Source organism: Haliotis rubra, unplaced genomic scaffold, assembly GCF_003918875.1.
Source record: "Haliotis rubra isolate DU_JTF1 unplaced genomic scaffold, ASM391887v1 Scf66, whole genome shotgun sequence".
Lineage (NCBI taxonomy): Eukaryota > Metazoa > Mollusca > Gastropoda > Lepetellida > Haliotidae > Haliotis > Haliotis rubra.
The window spans coordinates 647,250-667,344 of NW_025767368.1; the positions used below are offsets into that span (position 1 = coordinate 647,250).

The 20,095-nt window shown below is 42.3% G+C and overlaps 2 protein-coding genes across 2 annotated transcripts; one reads left to right on the plus strand and one right to left on the minus strand.

Moving 5' to 3' along the window:
• On the plus strand, window positions 1-5,059 carry LOC124257374 (monocarboxylate transporter 1-like). Its single transcript, XM_046691419.1, has 5 exons — window positions 1-128; window positions 1,071-1,270; window positions 2,307-2,450; window positions 2,716-3,717; window positions 4,797-5,059. The coding sequence occupies exons 1-5, from the start codon at window positions 1-3 to the stop codon at window positions 5,057-5,059; spliced, it is 1,737 nt and encodes a 578-aa protein (XP_046547375.1).
• A 2,689-nt stretch (window positions 5,060-7,748) lies between these two features.
• Window positions 7,749-18,289, minus strand: LOC124257398 (solute carrier organic anion transporter family member 2B1-like). The gene is made up of 10 exons (XM_046691445.1): window positions 18,185-18,289; window positions 13,206-13,874; window positions 12,767-12,853; window positions 12,390-12,572; window positions 11,536-11,700; window positions 10,816-11,008; window positions 9,972-10,098; window positions 9,304-9,458; window positions 8,940-9,004; window positions 7,749-8,389 (listed from the first exon to the last, which is right to left on the minus strand). Exons 2-10 carry the CDS (start codon window positions 13,867-13,869, stop codon window positions 8,109-8,111), a joined length of 1,920 nt encoding a protein of 639 aa, XP_046547401.1. The 5' UTR covers window positions 13,870-13,874; window positions 18,185-18,289; the 3' UTR covers window positions 7,749-8,108.
• Between the last annotated feature and the right edge of the window lie 1,806 nt (window positions 18,290-20,095).

Here is a 20,095-nt window from a genome sequence, read left to right on the forward strand (position 1 = left end):
ATGTCACCTCGAGACGATTCCAGCGGACGTCCACAAAACAGCAGCAGGGTAAATGTCACCACTTTGGGACCGGGAACAGATTATACACCGAAACCTCCAGAAGAAATGACAACAAGGTGTCGGGAAAGGTAAGAGTCAAATTCTTAGGTATAGCATTCACATCAATATTGGGTAGTACCAAATGTGGAAAATTAAATGTTCTTAAACCCTTTTCAAGTATTACATGTTGAATTTATGTCATTAAGTACCTATGTTATACATACTGATAAAACAGCATCGTATTGCTATTTGGGATTAACTGGCCTAGGTGGGTAAGGTGTAATCTTGTTAGACGTCAAATTTAGTTTATTGCACATACACATTCATCTACACGGCCGGGCATGTGTGGCTGCTGGAACCTGTAATGCCCCTGTTTGAAATGGACATCATACTGAGATACCATGCCGCAGTTTTACATGGATATTCTACTTGGACAATAACGCTGACTGTGAGCAGAGTGCTCCTTGAACACCAGGAAAGGCAACAACAAATATCAGAGTTTAACTGCTTTTTATACTATACTGCGTGACTTCAAGCCACCCCCTTTTCGCTCACTGACTCTGAGCTCCTTGAATACCAGGCAAAGCAACAACAAGTATACGTGTTTTTATACTACGCGGCCGGGCTTCAAACCAACCCCTTTTCGCTCTCCGACAAACACTGTATCCAATAAACCACGGAGGCTGTCCGGATAGGGCAGGGTAAAGCTGTTATTACCAACGTTTGATTTGCGTGTTTCACGTCATGAACCGACGATGGGTTGGTGAGTATAGCTCTCAGCAACATTCCAGCTTTATGGCGGCGGTCTGTAAATAATCGAGTCTGGACCAGACAATCTACTGATCAACTGCATAAGCATTGATCTACGCAAGTCGAATACGATGATATGTGTCAAACCAAATGAGCGGGCCTGACCACACGATCCTCTTACGTCAAACATGGGTTACTGAAGATCAATTCTTACCCGGATTATAAACCCTCGGACACACTATATGATGTAAATAGTTTAGCTGAGGATATTTCTGTTACAGATTCAGGAAAGGAAGTCTGACGACTGTCAATATAAAGAAGTGTGTGGTGGCGGCATGTCTGGTCTCCCTGATGTTCATAGTCATGTCGTTCCTGGTGGGTCTGGGTGTCCTGTTTGTGGAGATCCTCGACACCTTCCAGTCCTCAAGAGCCATGGCGTCCCTCCTCCAGTCTGTGTGCACAGGACTTGTGTTTGGAACAGGTGGGAAATCATTCAAAGGATGTTGTCATTCCAATGATGCTAAATATTACCAAAGACCACCTAATTCTTACCATACCCGTGATGGTATTGGTCTTCAGTAGCCCATGCTTGCCGTAAGAGGCGACTAACGGGATCGGGTGGTTAGGCTCGCTGACTTGGTTGACACATGCCATCGGTTCCCAATTGCGCAGATTGATGTTGATCACTGGATTGTCTGATGCAGACTCGATTATCTACAGACCTCCGCCATAAAGCTGGAATATTACTGAGTGCAGCGTAAAACTAAACTCACTCACTCACTGATGTAAAGACATGTTGGTAATGTTGTAAGGACATTTTGGCACTGCTGTAAAGGTATTTTGGCACTGTTGTAAAGACATTTTAGGACCACGGTAAAGACATTATGGTAATGCTGTAAAAAAATCGTAAAAGCCAAATAGAGTGGGTACACAAAACATTGCCAAATATCGGGATGATTTTACGAATGGATTTACTTACTTAGGAATGACTGTAGCTTTGGATACGAAACATATGACGTCAAAACCTATGATGTCAAAGTCATAGAGGTGGGCTCACAGTGTAGTTAACAGATACTCAGGATATAATTTGCCAAATATTTTGGATTGGTTTGTTAATAAGAACGTATATACTTTCTGTAACATCACAAACCATAAGCAATGTTGATATTTTACCACATAAGAAAGTAAAAACGAAATGGTTAGCTCTAACTGACGTGTAAATTGCATTTTCCAAATACCCTGAGTGTCATTTAACTGGTGTTGTATTTATTTCACTGATAATTAAAAGATTCTAGTTATATCTTCAAATGTAAGGAATTGTAATAATAATTAAAAAAATAATATAAATAATAAATTGTGAATTAATCAAAAGTAGTGGACCAGTCACATTATGAAATATTTTCAGAAACAAATTCACATTGCTGGAAAGCCACACTTTCAAAACTCAGAAATAACATAGAATATGATTCACTCAATCCTTTCTTCCACTTAGGTAATTATGATAATCACTTTTGAAGGTATGTTTGCCACAATCGTCATCAAGAAAGTTGGAGAGGGACATGTGACCACTGTTGGTGGTCTGTTAGCGGGAATTGGGTGTGTGGGAAGCGCCTTCGCCCCTTCCCTGCCGGTACTCATCTTTACTGTAGGAGTAGTTACAGGTGAGATTTGGAGTATGTCAGCTATTCCAGGTTTTTGTGTTTTGTGTATTAAAAACTCTTGACTAAGATTTCCTTCACAAGCTTCAAACAGTTTCCAGGCTGCATTGTTGTAAATATAATAACATCTGTTTCAATCCATCCGCCACTCGGTAAACGTCAAAGACCGGCATCATTATTTATTTCGGGCTGACACTCTGGGATAAATTCGGAATACTGTTCAAAGCCGCATTAAATCCAACTCATTTTGCCTTCTGACCTTTTGCAGGATGTGGTCTGTGCACGTTTACTGTGGTCCCCTACACAGTAACAGGACTGATGTTCAACAAAAGACGGAATCAGGTGTTCATTGTTGTCAGTATTGGTCCCGGACTTGGAGGCCTCATCTCGCCATTCCTCAACACAGCTCTCATCGATGTGTTCGGCTGGAGGGGCACCTTCCTCGTCCTGGCTGGCCTCATGTTCCAAGCGTGTCCCATTGGAATGCTTCTGACCGTGCTCAGCAAGGACATCCAGAGGGACAAGGAACTCAAGGCAAAAAGCAACATAGTATACAATGACATAAGAGAAGATAGCATGGTTGTCACTAATTTACAAGAGCCATCTCAGATGGAGAACAGTTCCGTAGCATATGACAATGTGACTTTTGTAGATGAGTATGGAAAAGACAACAACAGAAGAGAAGAACACAATGGTGAAATATCGATTAGTTTACAGATGACCGATACTGAAGAATCCAAACAGGACACCAATGTTTCTGAAATGAAAGACACAAAACAAAAGAAGGAGTCTTTCGTGGAAACCCTGAATTTAGGGTTATTTAAAGACTTTGCGTTTATTGTTTTAGGAATATGCCTATTTATTCTAATGAGTCTTCTGCCATCGATAAACTTTTTCTTTGTGGACATGACTATTTCTAAAGGATTTGATGCCAAACTTGGATCCTATCTTCTTTCCCTTATTGGACTGTCCAACTTGGGAGGACGCTTTCTCTACCTCTTCGTGAGACCTGTGGTGAAGGTGTCCCAGGTGACTGTGTTTGCTACTATGTGCATGGTGCTCGCAGGAAGTCTGCTGCCCCTAGTGTTGGCAAACACATACCCAAGCCTAGTCACCGCTGTCGTGTGTTACGGCATCCCCCTTGGGTCGTGTTCAGTAGCCTACCCAACACTCATGTACGAAATAGCAGGACCCAAACGCTACGCATCAGCTGTGGGCTATTGTGAAACGATTTGCGGTTTGGGAGCATTCTTAGGTGGCCCTATTGCAGGTAATGCATGTAGAATTTTGCCAGCCTTTGATAAATGAAAGTGTAACACTGTAATTTAGTAAAGATTTGTCCTCTTCTTGAAATAGACATTCTCTAGTTTGACTGATATGAGCCAACTCTGCTGTCTTTATTATTACATTTCACCACACAGTTTTGCTTTATCAGTCCTATGCTGAAGCAATTACAGGTTATTAATGTGCTAAAGCAGCATTAAGCATCAGCTTTGTGACTCACCACAATTTCAATATTTTCAAATTCCCCAATCCTGAAGAATCTATATACTTTAACGCCTCAATATCTACCAAATGATTTTATTTACCAGGGACAGTGAAGGATGTCACCAACTCATACGATGGAGTAGTGTTCAGTACTATGGCTGCCATGGCTGCTTGTGGCGTCGCTTTCTACATAGTCGCAGTCCGACAGAGATGTTCACAACACCTCAACAAGGAAACAGTCTCCACCCACCTGTGACCAAATACTGTTGAACACAGTTCTCACACTTTGCCGTCCATGCTTAATTTGTTTTCAATCTCCAACCTCAAACAGGGCTGGAATACTAGAAACATTGGCGGAAAACCCAACTCACTCACTTGTAGTTGTCCCAGTAAAAAAACTGGCTATTATTCAGATTCGACTTTTAATAATTCCGTATGATTGTAATGCAAAGCTCATATATACCACCAAACGCACCAAAAAGATGGCTATATATTCCTGAAAAACAACACTTGGTTTACTGTATAGTGTTCGCATTCAATAAAACATTATTCTCGTTATATGGTGGCTGACTGTATATAACATATATTAGTTTGGACAGTTGCCCTCAGGGAAGGACACACTAACAAACAGCTGGCCATCGAGGGGTGACTACCTGAGCCATTTCATTGTATCTTACGACAAGCACAGGTTGGAGGGGACCTGTTGCAACCAAAGTCCCCCTTGGGGAAGGATCGACACGTATTGCGTGATTGCACGGTAAGGGACGAAACTCTTTCACGTTAGTCCATGTCAGGTTTGGAGGTCCACGAGGTCTGAAACACCATAGCACAGCACAACACAACAACATGGTTGTGATTTAGGAATAGTGTTGTGCGACATCACCTACATAGGACAGACGCCGGGGTCAACTTGCTTTGGGACCAGTCCTGATACCCTCGCACAAAGGACCGATATTCTTATTCCATCAGAAAACCATCAGAGTTGTCCCCAGGCAGCTACAAGTCACGGCACATACCGCATTGAACATATGTGGGTAGGACTTGATGGTGCCAAGGGAGCCGAGCCAAACCACCTGAACCAGTTTTACAGCTTGCATGGCTGCAGACCACAAGGGCTGCCTTGATGCACAGGATGATAGAAATCATTACTAGCTTTCACACAACATCCGCATCTGGTAATACACGGACTACAGGTGTTTCATTCACTTCATGATTCCTCCTTTTTACCTCTTTGAACACTATTTCAATATTATTACTGCAGGAGAACGAGAAGGAAGCGTGTCATGAGCAAGTGCGTTGTAATTGTTGGGCAAGGATTTCGATAGGAGAGGATGCTGGCTTATTTATATACAGGAGACACATTTTAACAGCAAATTGTAATGATGCCATTGTTGTGAAGTACGGTTTTACAATTCAGCTTTACCACTATCTGCTTGTCTAAATAAAATGATAACAAAGGGAGTCTATATTGGAGGCTTGAGTTTAAGTTGACAGTGGAGGAAAAAGACGTAATGGAGGACAAGAGAAGAAAGAGGAGGACATGTGATTGGTGGTATAGACAGTGTGAGCAATGGGGGACCTTAGCATCCGATTGTTCCATCTGGTTAGTATATATATATATCACCTACATAGTGTGTGCGTGCGTGCGTGCGTGCGTGCGTGCGTGCGTGCGTGCGTGTGTAACCCGACAACGATCCCTGTAAGAGATATACGATGTTGGCCATTCGTGTTTTTCAACAAACCATCACTACCTGAGTTATAGGCTTAGAACTATAGTTGTTCTAAATGTTCCTCTACCACTGTGTGTTAGGCGCCTTAATCATGCACTACACGAAATACTGGTCTAGTCCAGGAGATTCGTTTTCCATGTAAAATAACTAGGGCTGCGCTATATAACCGGTTTACCGGTATTTACCGGTTCAGACATGAAACGATACGTATTGCGATACGCTGGTAGAAAACCGGTATTTTGAGTTGCATTCGGAAAACTTCGTAACACTCGGAAATCTTCGGATATTTCCTTTTTTCATTTGTGCCAAATATGATTCACATTTTTATTCTATCATGATAAAACAAAAGTTGTTATTAAAGCGTAATCAAGCATGGTGATGTTGTTGTGGTTTTCCTCTATAAATCAAGCATTAACTCGATTATAAGTATTTTTTTGTTTAAAAATACATCATGCAATATATTGCAATACATACCGCAATACATGATTTCGCATCGCAATATATCGCAATATGAAAATTCCCTACAATACCCACCCCTAAATATAACAGATGGTACAGTGTGTGGCTGAATCTTCTGGAAATCGACATCAGATGGTTCGAGATGTGGAGGAATGCACAGATGGGGATAGGAATGCACAGATGGGGATAGGAATGCACAGATGGGGATAGGAATGCACAATAGACATGTTTATGTGGCAGCATGCAAGAATACAGATAATTTCTCTTAACGTTAAATTTTGTTCATGGATACAAACTATAACAAAGAGAACTCAATAAGAGGCCAAACAGACTGGCTCTGCTGAACTGGAATTTACTTACTGTAGGCCTTCTACCCCTTGTATGTCCAATCACCTACTCCAACCATGACTTGAGGCATCCAACGTCATGTCTGTCCAGTGGCTTACCCTTCGGTACGAAATAGTCCGCTTCAGCTATGGGATACACAGTAAGTGGTGTGGGGAGTTCTTAGCAAGCCCAGTAGCAGTAGTTCAAACATAATTGTTGGCTTTGCTTTGCTTTTTCTTAGCTATTTTTGGTTGGTTGGTTGGATGGGTTTTTGTTTTTTGTGGTTGTATTTTGGAGGCGATGGTGGGTCAATTCTTTACTGTGCAACCCGTGGAAAGCTTGAGATTTGCTGTTACTGTAATGATTGCAATGATTCCATGAGGACATCACAAAACATTAAGTGGTAAGGCTAAGTGTTATGACTGATGGCTGCCTGTGGCCTCGGCCTCCGCTAGATGTGTCCACAAGGCCTCCACATCTCTAATCATTACAGGACACATGGCAACATTTAAACATTGTACTTGCTTGAGTATCACTGGTATATGTATGTAACTAGCATCAATGAAATATGTTTCGGGGATGAAAATGATTGTCATAATATTATAGTGTGTCAAATGTACATTTGATCCACCGCAGTTGTGTGCCCTGCCAAAGCAGAAAGTTGCTGGAAGCAGTTCTCCACAAGAACCCATTCACTGGTCTACATCTGGCATCAAAGAATGGAACCAAGTAAAATAATCTCTAAGTATGGCCTCTCGCAGAAGATTTATTTGTGCCTGGACGTTGCAGTTTGTGTCCTGTCTTCACATAATTAGGGAGAACATTAACTTACGCTTATACGAACCTGCATGGATTAGCAATTTGCTCAAAAATATAGTCTGTTTGCAGTGAAAACGTACCGATGAATTTCACTTTAAACAAAAAAGTATTTCAAATTAAATGAAATTAAGATTGCGAATCCTCATAATTTTACCTTGCCAAATGAACATTTAAATCTCAGAATTTTATTCAACTTAGGATAGAAGTTGTTTAACAAACGATCATAGTTTCAAATCGCTATTATTGGTTTGTATTACAAGGGGGTAAGTGCAGTAGATGGAACAGTGATACAAATGCACGTGCGGTACGTGATGAGCGTTAAGTTAGACCAGCCCTACATGTTCTTGATGTTTCATTTAATGTGCACCCCCCCGTGTAATACAAACCAATAATAGCGATTTGAAACTATGATAGTTTGTTAAACAACTTTTATCCTAAGTTGAATAAAATTCTGAGATTTGAATGTTCAATTGGCAAGGTAAAATTATGAGGATTCGCAATCTTAATTTCGCTTTAATCGATTTACTTTTTTGTATAGAGTGAAATTCATCGGTACGTTTTCACTGCAAACAGACTATAGTACCCTTTAGAATTAGCTCAACAGTTTTTGTATCGATACATACAAGCAAACAACTGAGAGTTTTCTTTCAGGAAACCGTCCTGGTGAGGACTATGAGTCTTATGGCACACAGCATATGAAATGATCCATGGATGGTGCAGATCCATGAACCGCATGTGCATTAAACATGGTGAAATTATGATGTGTAACTTTTCCATCCCAGTCAGTCGTATCCTAGTGTGTACAGATATAACAGCTAGTTAATGTACACATCCTATTTCAAAGTTTGGTTGCTTGAAGCGTGTTGCTGGAGTTCTGAGATTTCTCTTCCTTTTTTCCACGTTTTCCAACAATCCTCTCCTCGCGTCTCAGTACAAGCAGGGTGATGAGGAAGAAGGTGACGGACATGACCTTGCCGCTGACCTCCAGAGCCTTCAGCCTAAATCTCAGTAATGTCAGGTCATACTGGGCACATGAGCCCTTCACGCCACACGTGACATCCCAGATGAGACACGTGCTATCGATCACATAGCCAGCGATTATGGGAGCAGGCAGGAACCCTGCAACACATACATACACACAAAATCTAGAAATGGTGTAATGAATGCATGATTTCAAAATGGCGTCGCAGAAGCTTTTTTAAAACAGTTGGGCTATACCGAAAATAGAAAGTGAAAAATACAGCTACATTATTATACTATACATTTCATCGCCCACTATGATTATACCATGACTGCGCACCTTTGCACCACTCTGGATCTAAGACGAATTCAAAGGATACCCTTTATCCAGTGCAATATTCAGCTGTTTTTAAAACAATGTACGTGACTGTCTGGATGTTTTGTTTGTTTGTTGTTTCACGCCACACTCAGCAATATTCCAGCCAAATGGCGTCGGTCTTTAAATATTCGAGCTTAGACCAGACAATCAACAGCATGAGCATCGATCTACGTAGTTGGGACACGATGACATGTGTCCACCAAGTCAGTGGGCCTGACCACCCGATCCTGTTAACCGCCTCTTACGACAAGCATGTGTTGCTGAAGATCAATTCCGACCCGGATCTTCACGGGTCTATCTGCAGCTAGAACTTGTATGTTTGTCACCAACCTAAGAGAGACGCCAGGAAGGAAAGAAGACCGACCGCCATAGCTTTGTCCCGCTCATCTACACTCCTGAAGAACAAATATTGCATGATTACATACTTAATCAGCCGTAGATAGCAAAGGTTCAACATATAATAACAGAACAGTGTCCATGAACTCTCCTGGTTCCTCATCCAGCATTGGCCATATGGGTGTTTGGCCAGCAATCGCTACAGAACGAATTATCATGCTTGCTATGCTGTAACTTCCTATAACCTCTTACTGACACTTCTACTGGTAGTCTTCTTGAGATGACTCACTGGTGATGATGTAAGAAGAATTAATCCGTAAACGCTTGGTGCATATAAATCATCATGGCTGTAGATTACCTGATCTGCAGCATATACATCGGCATGATAGACATGGTGCCGCACAATCTCATCACCATGTCGACGGCGATGTAGTAGTAGAGGTAGGGGCAGTCGGTCGGGCACATCCCAGCTGTCGTCTGACCGCTGGTCACTTTGCTACAACCTCCATACAGCTGGAACAGAGGAAGTCAAATTATGACCATGGTTAGGTTTGCAGTTTAACTTCAATAAACGTGAGATCTCATTTATCGAAAATGTACTTGTCTACAACGGAGTGGGTGTATTAGAGGTTAAATGAACAACCATACTATAGCTTTCGACTCACTGACGGAAGAAAGTCCAAACTAACTGAAGTCAGATTGGATTTCAGTACGTATAATCCGAGATATCATGGTACACCGCTGAAATCATAAACAGCGATCATAATTGAACCCCGACTTCGAATACAACAATAAGATGATCCCAGTCTGAGTAACTTAAATGGAATAACTCACATTCCAAATGTTTTCTTTGGTATACTATGTAGGATGAGAGAGAGAGAGAGAGAGAGAGAGGGAGGGTCAGAGAGAGAGAGAGTCAGAGAGAGAGAGAGAGAGAGTCAGAGAGAGAGAGAGGGGAGAGAGAGAGAGAGAGGGAGTCAGAGAGAAGTAATGACTCCAACAAACAGAACACAACTAATGTCTCACCGACTTGGACTGGTTGGTACAACCGGCAAAGCAGGGAGAGAAGTAGGTGATGTTGTCTCCACACACTGGGAAGTAGTTAGTCAAGTCGCAGGTGCATACGTTGATGCCGTCGTCACGAGTAACGTCCCTAAGCAGTAGCAATAACATCATAAGAAAGAGAACAGTAACATGAAACACTTACCCTACTTGAATCTGGACCATATAATCTAATGACTGACTTCATAAGGCAAGTGATCCTGATCATCCGATCCCATTAGCCTCCTTTTTCAACAAACATGGGTTGCTCAAGACCACATACCCGAGATCACCATGAACTGAAGACATATATGTGAGGACAGTAACACGAGAACCTTACCCTGCTCGGAAACTGAGGTTAACCCCATACACTCACTCTTCTCGGACAGTTCAGCCACACTTGTGAGAACATTAGTTCCAGACACTCATCCATCACCAGGACTGAAGCCACGTATGTGAGGACATTAGACACAGACACTCACCCTTCACCAGAACTGAAGCCACCTATGCCAGGACAGAAACCCCGGACACTCACCCTTCTCGGACAGTTCAGCCACACTTGTGAGGACATTAGTTCCAGACACTCATCCATCACCAGGACTGAAGCCACGTATGTGAGGACATTAGACACAGACACTCACCCTTCACCACAACTGAAGCCACCTATGCCAGGACAGAAACCCCAGACACTCACCCTTCTCGGACAGTTCAGCCACACATGTGAGGACATTAATTCCAGACACTCATCCATCACCAGAACTGAAACGATCACCCTTCACCAGAACTGAAGCCACCTATGCCAGGACGGACAGTAACCCCAGACACTCACCCTTCACCAAAACTGAAGCCACGTATGTCAGGAGTATCACATCCAAGGAAGAAGTCCAGGCAGTTGAAGAAACACGAAAGACAAACCGCTATAAGCACCATTCTGCTGCATCCAAGCCTAGACAGCTTGAGTCGCGATGTTATTAATCCTCCTCCAAACGTTCCTATTGTCACTGCCACCAACTTTTGTACACCTAGGGATATGAAGACGATATTTAACGGGAAGCGAGTGTGGCACAGCCTACCAGTGTTTCCCGGCATGATGGTGGCATACCCGATGGTGTGGACCAACCTACAAACACATTGAGTCATCGACCCATTCATTTTAATGTTGACATACCCACTATGATATCCTCCCAATCAGTATGATGTTGACCTTGCCATGATGATGTTGGCCTACCCATTATGATATCCTCCCAATCAGTATGATGTTGACCTTGCCATGATGATGTTGGCCTACCCACTATGACATCTGCCACACAGTATGAAGCTGACCTACAAAGTAGCATGTTGACCTACCAAGTATGATGTTGACCTACCCACTACCCAGTATGATGTTGACCTACCCAGTATGAAATCACAACACCCAGTATGACGTTGACAAACCTATGATTCCTCCCACTCAGTATGATGTTGGCCTACACACTAAGGCATCTGCCACATAGTGTCAAGTTGACCTACTAAGTATCATGTTGACCTACCAATTATGATATCGTCCTACCCAGTATGATGTTGGTCTTGTATCCCGGCACCATGAACTGTTTCTCCACGTATTTAGAGCTGAAGGACTCCGTTCCAGCCACCACAAATACCAGGAACATCAGCCCAGTGACGCACAACGTGTACACCGGCCTCCGCAAAACCCGCAACACGGACCGGGGCAGATCTTCACATTGGTCATAGGGGTGAAGAAAACAACGCTAATGTCAATATTTCCTCCACTGTTAAACCGACTAACGTGCATAGCTCTTCAATAATAGGGCAAAGCCGCTATAGCCCTGGGATCACAGTAATCCTATGTTAAAGTACTATCGCATAGAGAGGCAGGGATGACCTGTCGTCCATTAGAAAGGCAAAACACCTATGATCGTGGGTTCAAATCTCGTCAGCACAATACCCATTGAAAGTGGTAACGTCTGAACACCACTTGGGGCTTTTCAAATTAAGCTGACACGCTGTGATATAACTGGAACGTGGTATTCCCGTGAAGTAGAATTTTGTTATTACAGCATTATCTCCTTGATGTTGTGCCGGTGTTGTTATGAAGGATTATGTCACTGGGTGCAGTATTCTGAACTTGTTCGAGATCACCAGGTCTTGAAGGTAATCCCAAACCACAAGCTCACTCCTGTGTTTTTAGAATTCTACTTCATGGGAACTAACCACCGGAGCACTGCCGAAAGCGGCGTTAACTAATTCAATCAATGTCGTCTTAACCAAAGATGTTTTTGTTGAAGTATAAATGTTTGAACGTTAAATATATACAGCTTTTCTTTATAGACAAGACGTCGCTATTCAGTCTTACAATGTATGTACATAATGCTTAAAAATAGTCAATATGCAACTATGGCATACCTTTGACGCTGTGGATGACGGGATTGTTTGCGTCCTTGGCAGTGGCGGGGCTAGACGGTTGCTGCAGACTTTTAGGGAACAACATTAGAGGAAATCCAATAATGACTCCCAGACACCCAAACAGCAAGAAGCCTATCCACCAAGCACCTATCCATTTTGGATGTGTTGGGGTCATAGCGGTCTCTGGAAATAGGTGACAGTGTGACGAGTAAGTTTTATTCTTTTCTAAATACCTGAGTCATATAAGGTCAGGGGATATTTAATTACGCTTCATGCTATGTACCATCTCCTGATAACTACTAAATATGTTAACCTTTGCTAACATGGCTAGCTATTCTCGAAACGTTTGGCAGATATCTACTTGACTGATGCCTTACCTTGTAGATCCACAGGGATCTGCCGGAATGCACCACCTATTGCTGTGGCAAGCGCGGGTCCGAACACTATCATTGTTGTGGATATACCTAGGTAAAACCACAAACAAACACCTTTAGGTAAGTACATACATATATAAGGAAAACAAAATGGCCTGAGTGAGGGATGGTAATGCACATACGTTTCTCAATTTATTCTCATTCCTTTAATGCATTAATTAAATGTCATTGTACATATCATCGTTGCCTCAAGCTGTACAGATCTGGAATTCCAAGGAAATATTTGCTGAACAACAGATGTTATGTATATACTATGACGTGGCTGATTGTATGTCATCGTATGCCAAGAATGTGGTGGCCAATCGTTCCTCAAACCACAAACTAGACAGTTCCGACTGCAGCGTAGAATAGTAATTAAATATATACTCCACATGGAACATACCTAGATATAGCCCTGTTTTTGTCTTGATGGGGTTGTTGTTGTCGATGTAGGTTGTAGAGAGCGACGTCCGAGGGGACTTTCCGATCCCTTGAAGCACCATCCCCGCCCCAAGCATCCACACCACCCATCGGGGACCCACTGATGAATGGGTCGCATCCGTTCCGCACTCTTCGGTCTCAGACACGTTGCCATGGCGACACAGCGGAGCAGTGAACGCCTTCATGGAGGAATTGGCAACAGCAGCATCTGATAGCTGTGGTAAGTAGACTGGATCAACAAACTGACACAGGCTCACAAGAATACCGGAAATACCAAACAGGAAGCAGGCCGCAGACAGAATTCTGGGTATGTGGCGACTACTCCCAAAATGGCTGACGAGAAGGACCGTGCAGAGGAAGCCTATGTCATTGCAGCTGAGGATGATGCCGGTGGTGGTACTGTCCAAATGGAACTGCTTCTCAAGGGCTGTGACCTGAGAGTTGATGTAGACATTGAGACTCTGGGAGATAAGCCCAGCAAAACCATACACCACAGAGAACGACAGGATATGCTTGCATGGCTGCAGAATCCGTGGCCTGAAGCTCCCTACGCCGCAGTAGGTTTCGCCACTTTGGTCGATGCTGGTAGGTTCGTTGCAGTGGGGCATAGCCTTGCAGTCGGGCATAGCGCCTGTGAAACACATTGTAAACATATTTTCATTTTCACCAACACACGGTATGACAACCTGAATGTCTCATTCGGTGTGTAACAAGTTCAACTACTTTTGCCCGAACCATTTCGACTGTAGGCCTATCTACATTCTGCAGTCTCATAAAGTCAACGAACGCCAGAGAATAATCCGCCTCTAATCTGATTTCAAATAACGCGAATGACACGTAGTATTTGCACCTTCCGGTAGTACCCGCAAATCACAAAATCAAATGAAATCATTTCGGCAAGTGCCACAGAATTCGGATGCATTGAAACTCCCAGTAACTGATAGTATAGGATGGCATCGTGTTTTGGTAATTTCCCTTGAATGCCTACAGTCACACGTATGGGGACAAAAAACTAGAAACTTTGATTGTTGTAATTTGTAAGGATAAAATGTCTTTTCGTAAAATACAAATAAAAGTACTAAAGCATGAAAGGAACTGAGAAATATGGACCCCATAAGCTGATAATATATATGTCGTGCCCTATTCCTAGAATTGCCCATTTCCCAGACTTGGAGCAAGAGTGTTGTCCAATCTCCGTGGATGGCCGGTGGCTTGCTCCATTTGACTGGCCAGCTAAGTGAGCATTGTTAACAACACACTATCGCCACAACACACGGTCAACTGTGTGGGACATTTTGTCGAAATCAATTTGAGCGGTGCATGCAAAAATTTCTGAAAATGGATGATGTGAAACGAAGTGAGGAAATTTCAGTGAGAGCAGCTGCAAGATTGGACAGTGTTGGCCCTGGCCTGTAATGTAGCAGGTACTGGGCAACGTAGCAGCACACGTTGCATGTGCTACAAATATGGAAATAAATGCTCTAGCCGTTGCCATCATCGAAATATAAAGTGTAAAAATAAGTAGTTGTTTTAATTTCAGTTGAAGGTTTGATCTTATAATTACCTAAATGTTTTGATATGTCCAAATGTATAAAGATAATGTTTTCTTTTAAGTGATGCCATTTTACTGACTGAGTTTGGTCCTACGCCGCTTTTAGCAATATTTCAGCAACATCACGGCGGGGGACACCAGAAATGGGCTTTACACATTGCACCCATGTGGGGATTCGAACCCGGGTCTTCGGCGTGACGAGCCAACGCTTTAACCACTAGGCTAACCCACCACCCCTGATGCCTTTTTAAATTAGCACGCATGCAAGTTGACTTACTCAAACCATTATGTCTACTACAGTTATAACATTTTCACCTAGCTCCTATTTATCTATATATGTACACCCACATATGTGTATACAATTTTGAACTAACTTGATGATGTAACTGCCAACACTCTTCTGTCTGTACATGCAACTTGAAATGGAATAAAAAATAAATAATAAAAAAAGGATACTGTTTTGTTAGGATAACCATTAATTTCAGTTTTAAAAAAAATATATATTTGAACTTTTAACTACCTAAATGTTTGGATGTGTTACATTGTATCAAGATACTGTTTAGTCAGAATAAACATTCATCATGATGTCTCTCATTTGAATTATATCTTATTCAATGCCCATTTCCTGGGATTGTGCAAACTGAATCATGAATTGCCCAGTTCCCGGCAATGGGACAAACCGGTTGCATAAAAACCAGCAGAATGAGCAAATCCGGGATTGGGCACGACATATATAACATTCACGGCTGGATAAGCAACTTCATCCCTCTTGACGTACAACTTGAGTAATGTTATATATAAGTTTAATTGTCGTCATATCAACAGCTGTAAGAGTACAGGAGGACAGAAACAAGAGCTATAATATGTAAACAAATGTATCCGAAGATGGCATGGTTGATTTCTGTAATCATGGATAATTCTATGGCTCAAGCTAGGATAACTAAGCACAATCTAGGATAATTCCGCATTATCCTGCTCGCGATCGTCCCCACATAGAACAAACATGTATAAACAATACGTACAGTAGAAGACACAACGATGGACAGATAAAGAAACAATAGCTTAGCCTTGGACCAACTGATGGCAGACACGATCAACGGGATGACCAATTAAGGTTAGAAATGTCATACACAGTAATTAGTAGATGTGACAGAGTGGTGCGGGGTTGGCTGACAAGGATTAAGATTGGTTTGGTTGTTTAATGCCACACTCAGCAGTATTCCAGTTATAATGTCTGTAAATAATCGAGTCTGGATCAGACAATCGAGTAATCAACACCATGAACATCTTCCCAGCCTCGCTCTCAGTTTCAACATGGCGTCGCGTGAATAAGGTGTACTGGTCATGCGTCAACCAAGACAGCGAGCCTGACCACCCGATCCCGTTAGTCGCCCCTTACGACAAGCATGGAAATTAGCGACATATAAATGATTGCAATTGAGTCATACATCTTTTGGCAAAATACTTTTTGGCCTTTGGAAATATTTGGACGATGGCTGTCCTAAATCGGTTGCTATGACAATATATTCTCTATTACTTCATCAGATACAGATGGACAGGTGCTGATGTTTATGTGAGGGACAGTACCATGCACTGACGCGTGAAATATATGTTAGTGAGTGAGTGAGTTTAGTTCTACGCCGCACTCAGGCAATAGGGGAGACCGGGGTCAATTATAACACGGGGCAATTGTAACAAGGGCGATTATTCTAAAAGTTTTCGCTCAAGCATAATGTAGGTGAGTAGAGTTATTTCCCTTTACTTTCCTACGGTACACATCCAGGCGTTTTTCAGCTGCTCGCTCATGGCGAGATACAGTTAACGAAGAATCGTTTTCACATGGGAAAGTAAATTTTTCACAAAACGTAATAAAAGGTTCTTAATGCAGTAAAAGTTGCTTGGTATGAAACTAATTAACAAGTGTAAAATTGAGGTATTACGACATACTTTGAAGTAGAAATATTTGAGAAGCCCAAAGTTGTTAGCGTGTGACGTGGCATGAAACATGGCTACTACCATCGGGGGCAATTGTAACACTGTGTTACAATTGCCCCCATGTAATTTTCCCTTGTGTTAGTATAATGAAGCAAATTAGGATGAAGGTTTTATGTTAGTTCTTTACTAGTTTTATCATAGTAGAACGTGATCAGTGTTATGTTGATAGTATCAGCCCTCGGGTGACACATTTTGGTGTCAGTCTTTGTATTATATTTTGGGCATACCAATACAAGAATTTTAAACCAAAAACATTTTAAATGTCGATGGTGATAAAGGTTTAATGTTAATCCATTTCCACCTCAATTGATCAAGATAACATCTTTCCACATTTGATTTTGATTATATTTGGAAAATAAACAGATTGTTACATTTGAACCTTCTTTGTTACAATTGCCCCATCCGCCTGTTACAATTGCCCTGTGCTGGGGTCAATTGTAACACTTGCAGTCATTGCATTTTGTACGTAATAACTTTGTAACGACATGATAGTGAACTTTAAATGACACTGAGGTTTAAAGCCAAGAAGCCATTGTACTAGTTAGTACCGATTAACTTTGTGAGCGGTCGACTAGTATCGAATTACAAGACGTTAAGTAAAAAGTGTTACAATTGACCCCGGTCTCCCCTACTCCAGCTATATGGCGGCGGTCTGTAAATAATCGAGTCTGGACCACACAATCAAGTGATCAACAACATGAGCATCGATCTGCGCAATTGGGAACCGATGACATGTGTCAACCCAGGGCTCGATTTAGTGCTTTGTTACTTGCACTGATGCTAACCAATATTACAAAGTGCAACGTAGGTATTAGTCTAACTTGCACCAGGTGCAGGTCATTTTTTTTGTGGGTAAACTTCTGACTAAAACATCTAAATAATTCAATAGCATATTCCATTCATTACATATTACCATAAAAGCAGTGCAACTGGAATTTGGCTGGTGCAATTAGGTTTTTATCTCAGGTTGCACCTGGTGCAAGTAGGCTAACATCTCTTAAATCGAACCCTGCAACCATATCAGCGAGCCTGATCACCCGATCCCATTAGTCGCCTCTTACGACAAGCATGGGTTACTGAAGGCCAATATTCTAACCCGGACCTTCACGGGTTGTGAAATATATGTCTAGACGTAATGCTACATGTGTCTGAGTGGGGTATTCATGCTTCACTGCGGCATGGTATCTCAGTGGGCTAGCACTATAAAACCAGCTTAAGTCTGGGCTAGTACAAGCAGCCGCACATACACATACAAACGCATGCACGTCGTCAAATGAGCGGAATATTCTCAAGCACGACGTTAAACCCAATTTCACCTCACCTTCAATAATGAATTGATTATTTAACGCTCAACATGCACAATGAAGCTACTCGAAAATCAGATAATAACTTACCTCGTGGATTCCGGAGTGTAAGTAAAAAGCGAGGCCAGGTTCCTTGCAAGAATTGTCACGTGGCATATCCTCCCCTTGACGTGGGACAGGTGACTGTTACGTCTGACAGCCTGTGTGGTGTAACTGCATGTTTGTGAGGATCAGAAACTGGGGTCACGATATCTGGGCGACAGTAACAAATGATGCACCAGGAACAAAGACACTCTTCGCCCCACGTATATCAAACTACACTCATAATGTTTTGAATGAAGCTATTGTCTGAGTGAACATTTAAAATTTCGTGACTTTGCATCTGGACACAACTTGTAATCCCAATAGAATTTCACTTCATGTAGCCAAACTGTGTGCGAGTTAAGGCGAATTTACAATCACTCACGCAGCTAAGCTGAGCACACTCTCCGCGACAGCACCTTAAACAGGGAAGTGTTGCTATGTCAATATCCACAGGTGAGCGGATGTCGGCCAGATCAGAAAGTGTAACTTCTGGACTGACAACTAACGTCAAACAAGACAGTTTGGAATGAGACCCGTGGGTGTCAGGCTTAAAGATTGTGATATTACATTGATTTCACTAAGTAAAGATATTCAAATCTACCCCTGTTATCAATTGAAAAGTCCTTAGAAAAACTGGAAGGCGACAACATCTACCGTTAAAACCCGGCTTTGTGCAGGAAGTTAATTGACTACAAATAGTCCGGTTTCCTCCCTTTCCCGAGTCCCCTTCCCTTCCCTCGGCCACATTCACACAGAAGGCTGGATACCGCCATCACGAGTTATCTCCCTTCTATGCCCATCCGTGAAGATCCGGGTTAGAATGGGTCTGCAGTAACACATGCTTGTCGTAAAAGGCGACTAACGGGATCGGTTGGTCAGGCTCGCTGACTTGGTTGACACATGTCTGTGACATGTCATCATGTCCAAATTGCGAAGAATGATGCTCCCTCATGCTGTTGATCACTTGAGTGTCTGGTCCAGACTCGATTATTTACAGACCGCCGCCATATAGCTGGAATATTGCTGAGTGCGGCGTGAAATAACAAACCAACAATGATTTCCGAATGCAGTTTAAGCAGCAATCAGGACAAGTCATTTGCTCCAGATAGCGTTGCAATTGTAACCGAGTGAGCTCTCGAAGGAAGGTTGACAGGATGACGTGAAGCGTCTGTAAAATATGCAAAAACGTGCAAAATCATGATACTTGATACGTTACATATTTAAAGGTGCATACAAACTGCCTATAGAACTCATGTACAGTCGCTGTCAATATGAATAGATACGTTTTTAAATACGATAAATTGAACCGGTTGAACGTGTATCTGTGCAGATCCGTGTTAGAATGTGTCTTCAGCAACCCATGCTGGTCGTAAGAGGCAGCTAACGGGAGCGGGTTGTCAGGATCGTATGTCATCGTATCCCAGTTGTGTAGATCGATGCTCATGCTATTCATCACTATGCCTGGTCCACGCTCGACTATAGCTTGGATATTACTGAGTGCAGCGTTAAACATCAAACAAACTTTCTCGTTCTTTCTTTCTTTTATTAATTCGTCCTACCTACTTAACTACTTAAGACTTGAAACTGGATTTGTTTTTCATGTCTACCAATCTGAATCTCTTGGTTAAAACCCATTCTTGTCGAAAAAGGCGACAAACGGGATGGATGAGCGTCTGTCTGGTCCCGACTTGAAATAAAACGTACTAAATTCTGAAAATTGAAATGGTCTGACCCTGATGCGTGTACGTCTCAGGTGGACATTAGCACTTATCTTCAACATTGAGGTTAATCTTCAGCAACCCACGCTTCTCGTAAGAAACAACTAACGGGATCATGTGATCAGGGTCGGTGTTTTGGCTGACACGTGTCATCGTATCCCAACTGCGAAGATGCTCATGATGTCAATCACTGGATTGT

Excerpts from the sequence above, each read along its gene's own strand:
- LOC124257398 (XM_046691445.1), bottom strand. The coding sequence starts at position 13,869 with ATGCCCGACTGCAAGGCTATGCCCCACTGCAACGAACCTACCAGCATC. Across the intron at positions 12,854-13,205 it reads AAAAACAGGGCTATATCTAG|GTATATCCACAACAATGATA; the intron begins GTATGTTCCATG and ends GGTTTTACCTAG. Across the intron at positions 12,573-12,766 it reads GATCCCTGTGGATCTACAAG|AGACCGCTATGACCCCAACA; the intron begins GTAAGGCATCAG and ends ACCTATTTCCAG.
- LOC124257374 (XM_046691419.1), top strand. The coding sequence starts at position 1 with ATGTCACCTCGAGACGATTCCAGCGGACGTCCACAAAACAGCAGCAGG. Across the intron at positions 129-1,070 it reads ACAACAAGGTGTCGGGAAAG|ATTCAGGAAAGGAAGTCTGA; the intron begins GTAAGAGTCAAA and ends TTTCTGTTACAG. Across the intron at positions 1,271-2,306 it reads AGGACTTGTGTTTGGAACAG|GTATGTTTGCCACAATCGTC; the intron begins GTGGGAAATCAT and ends TCACTTTTGAAG.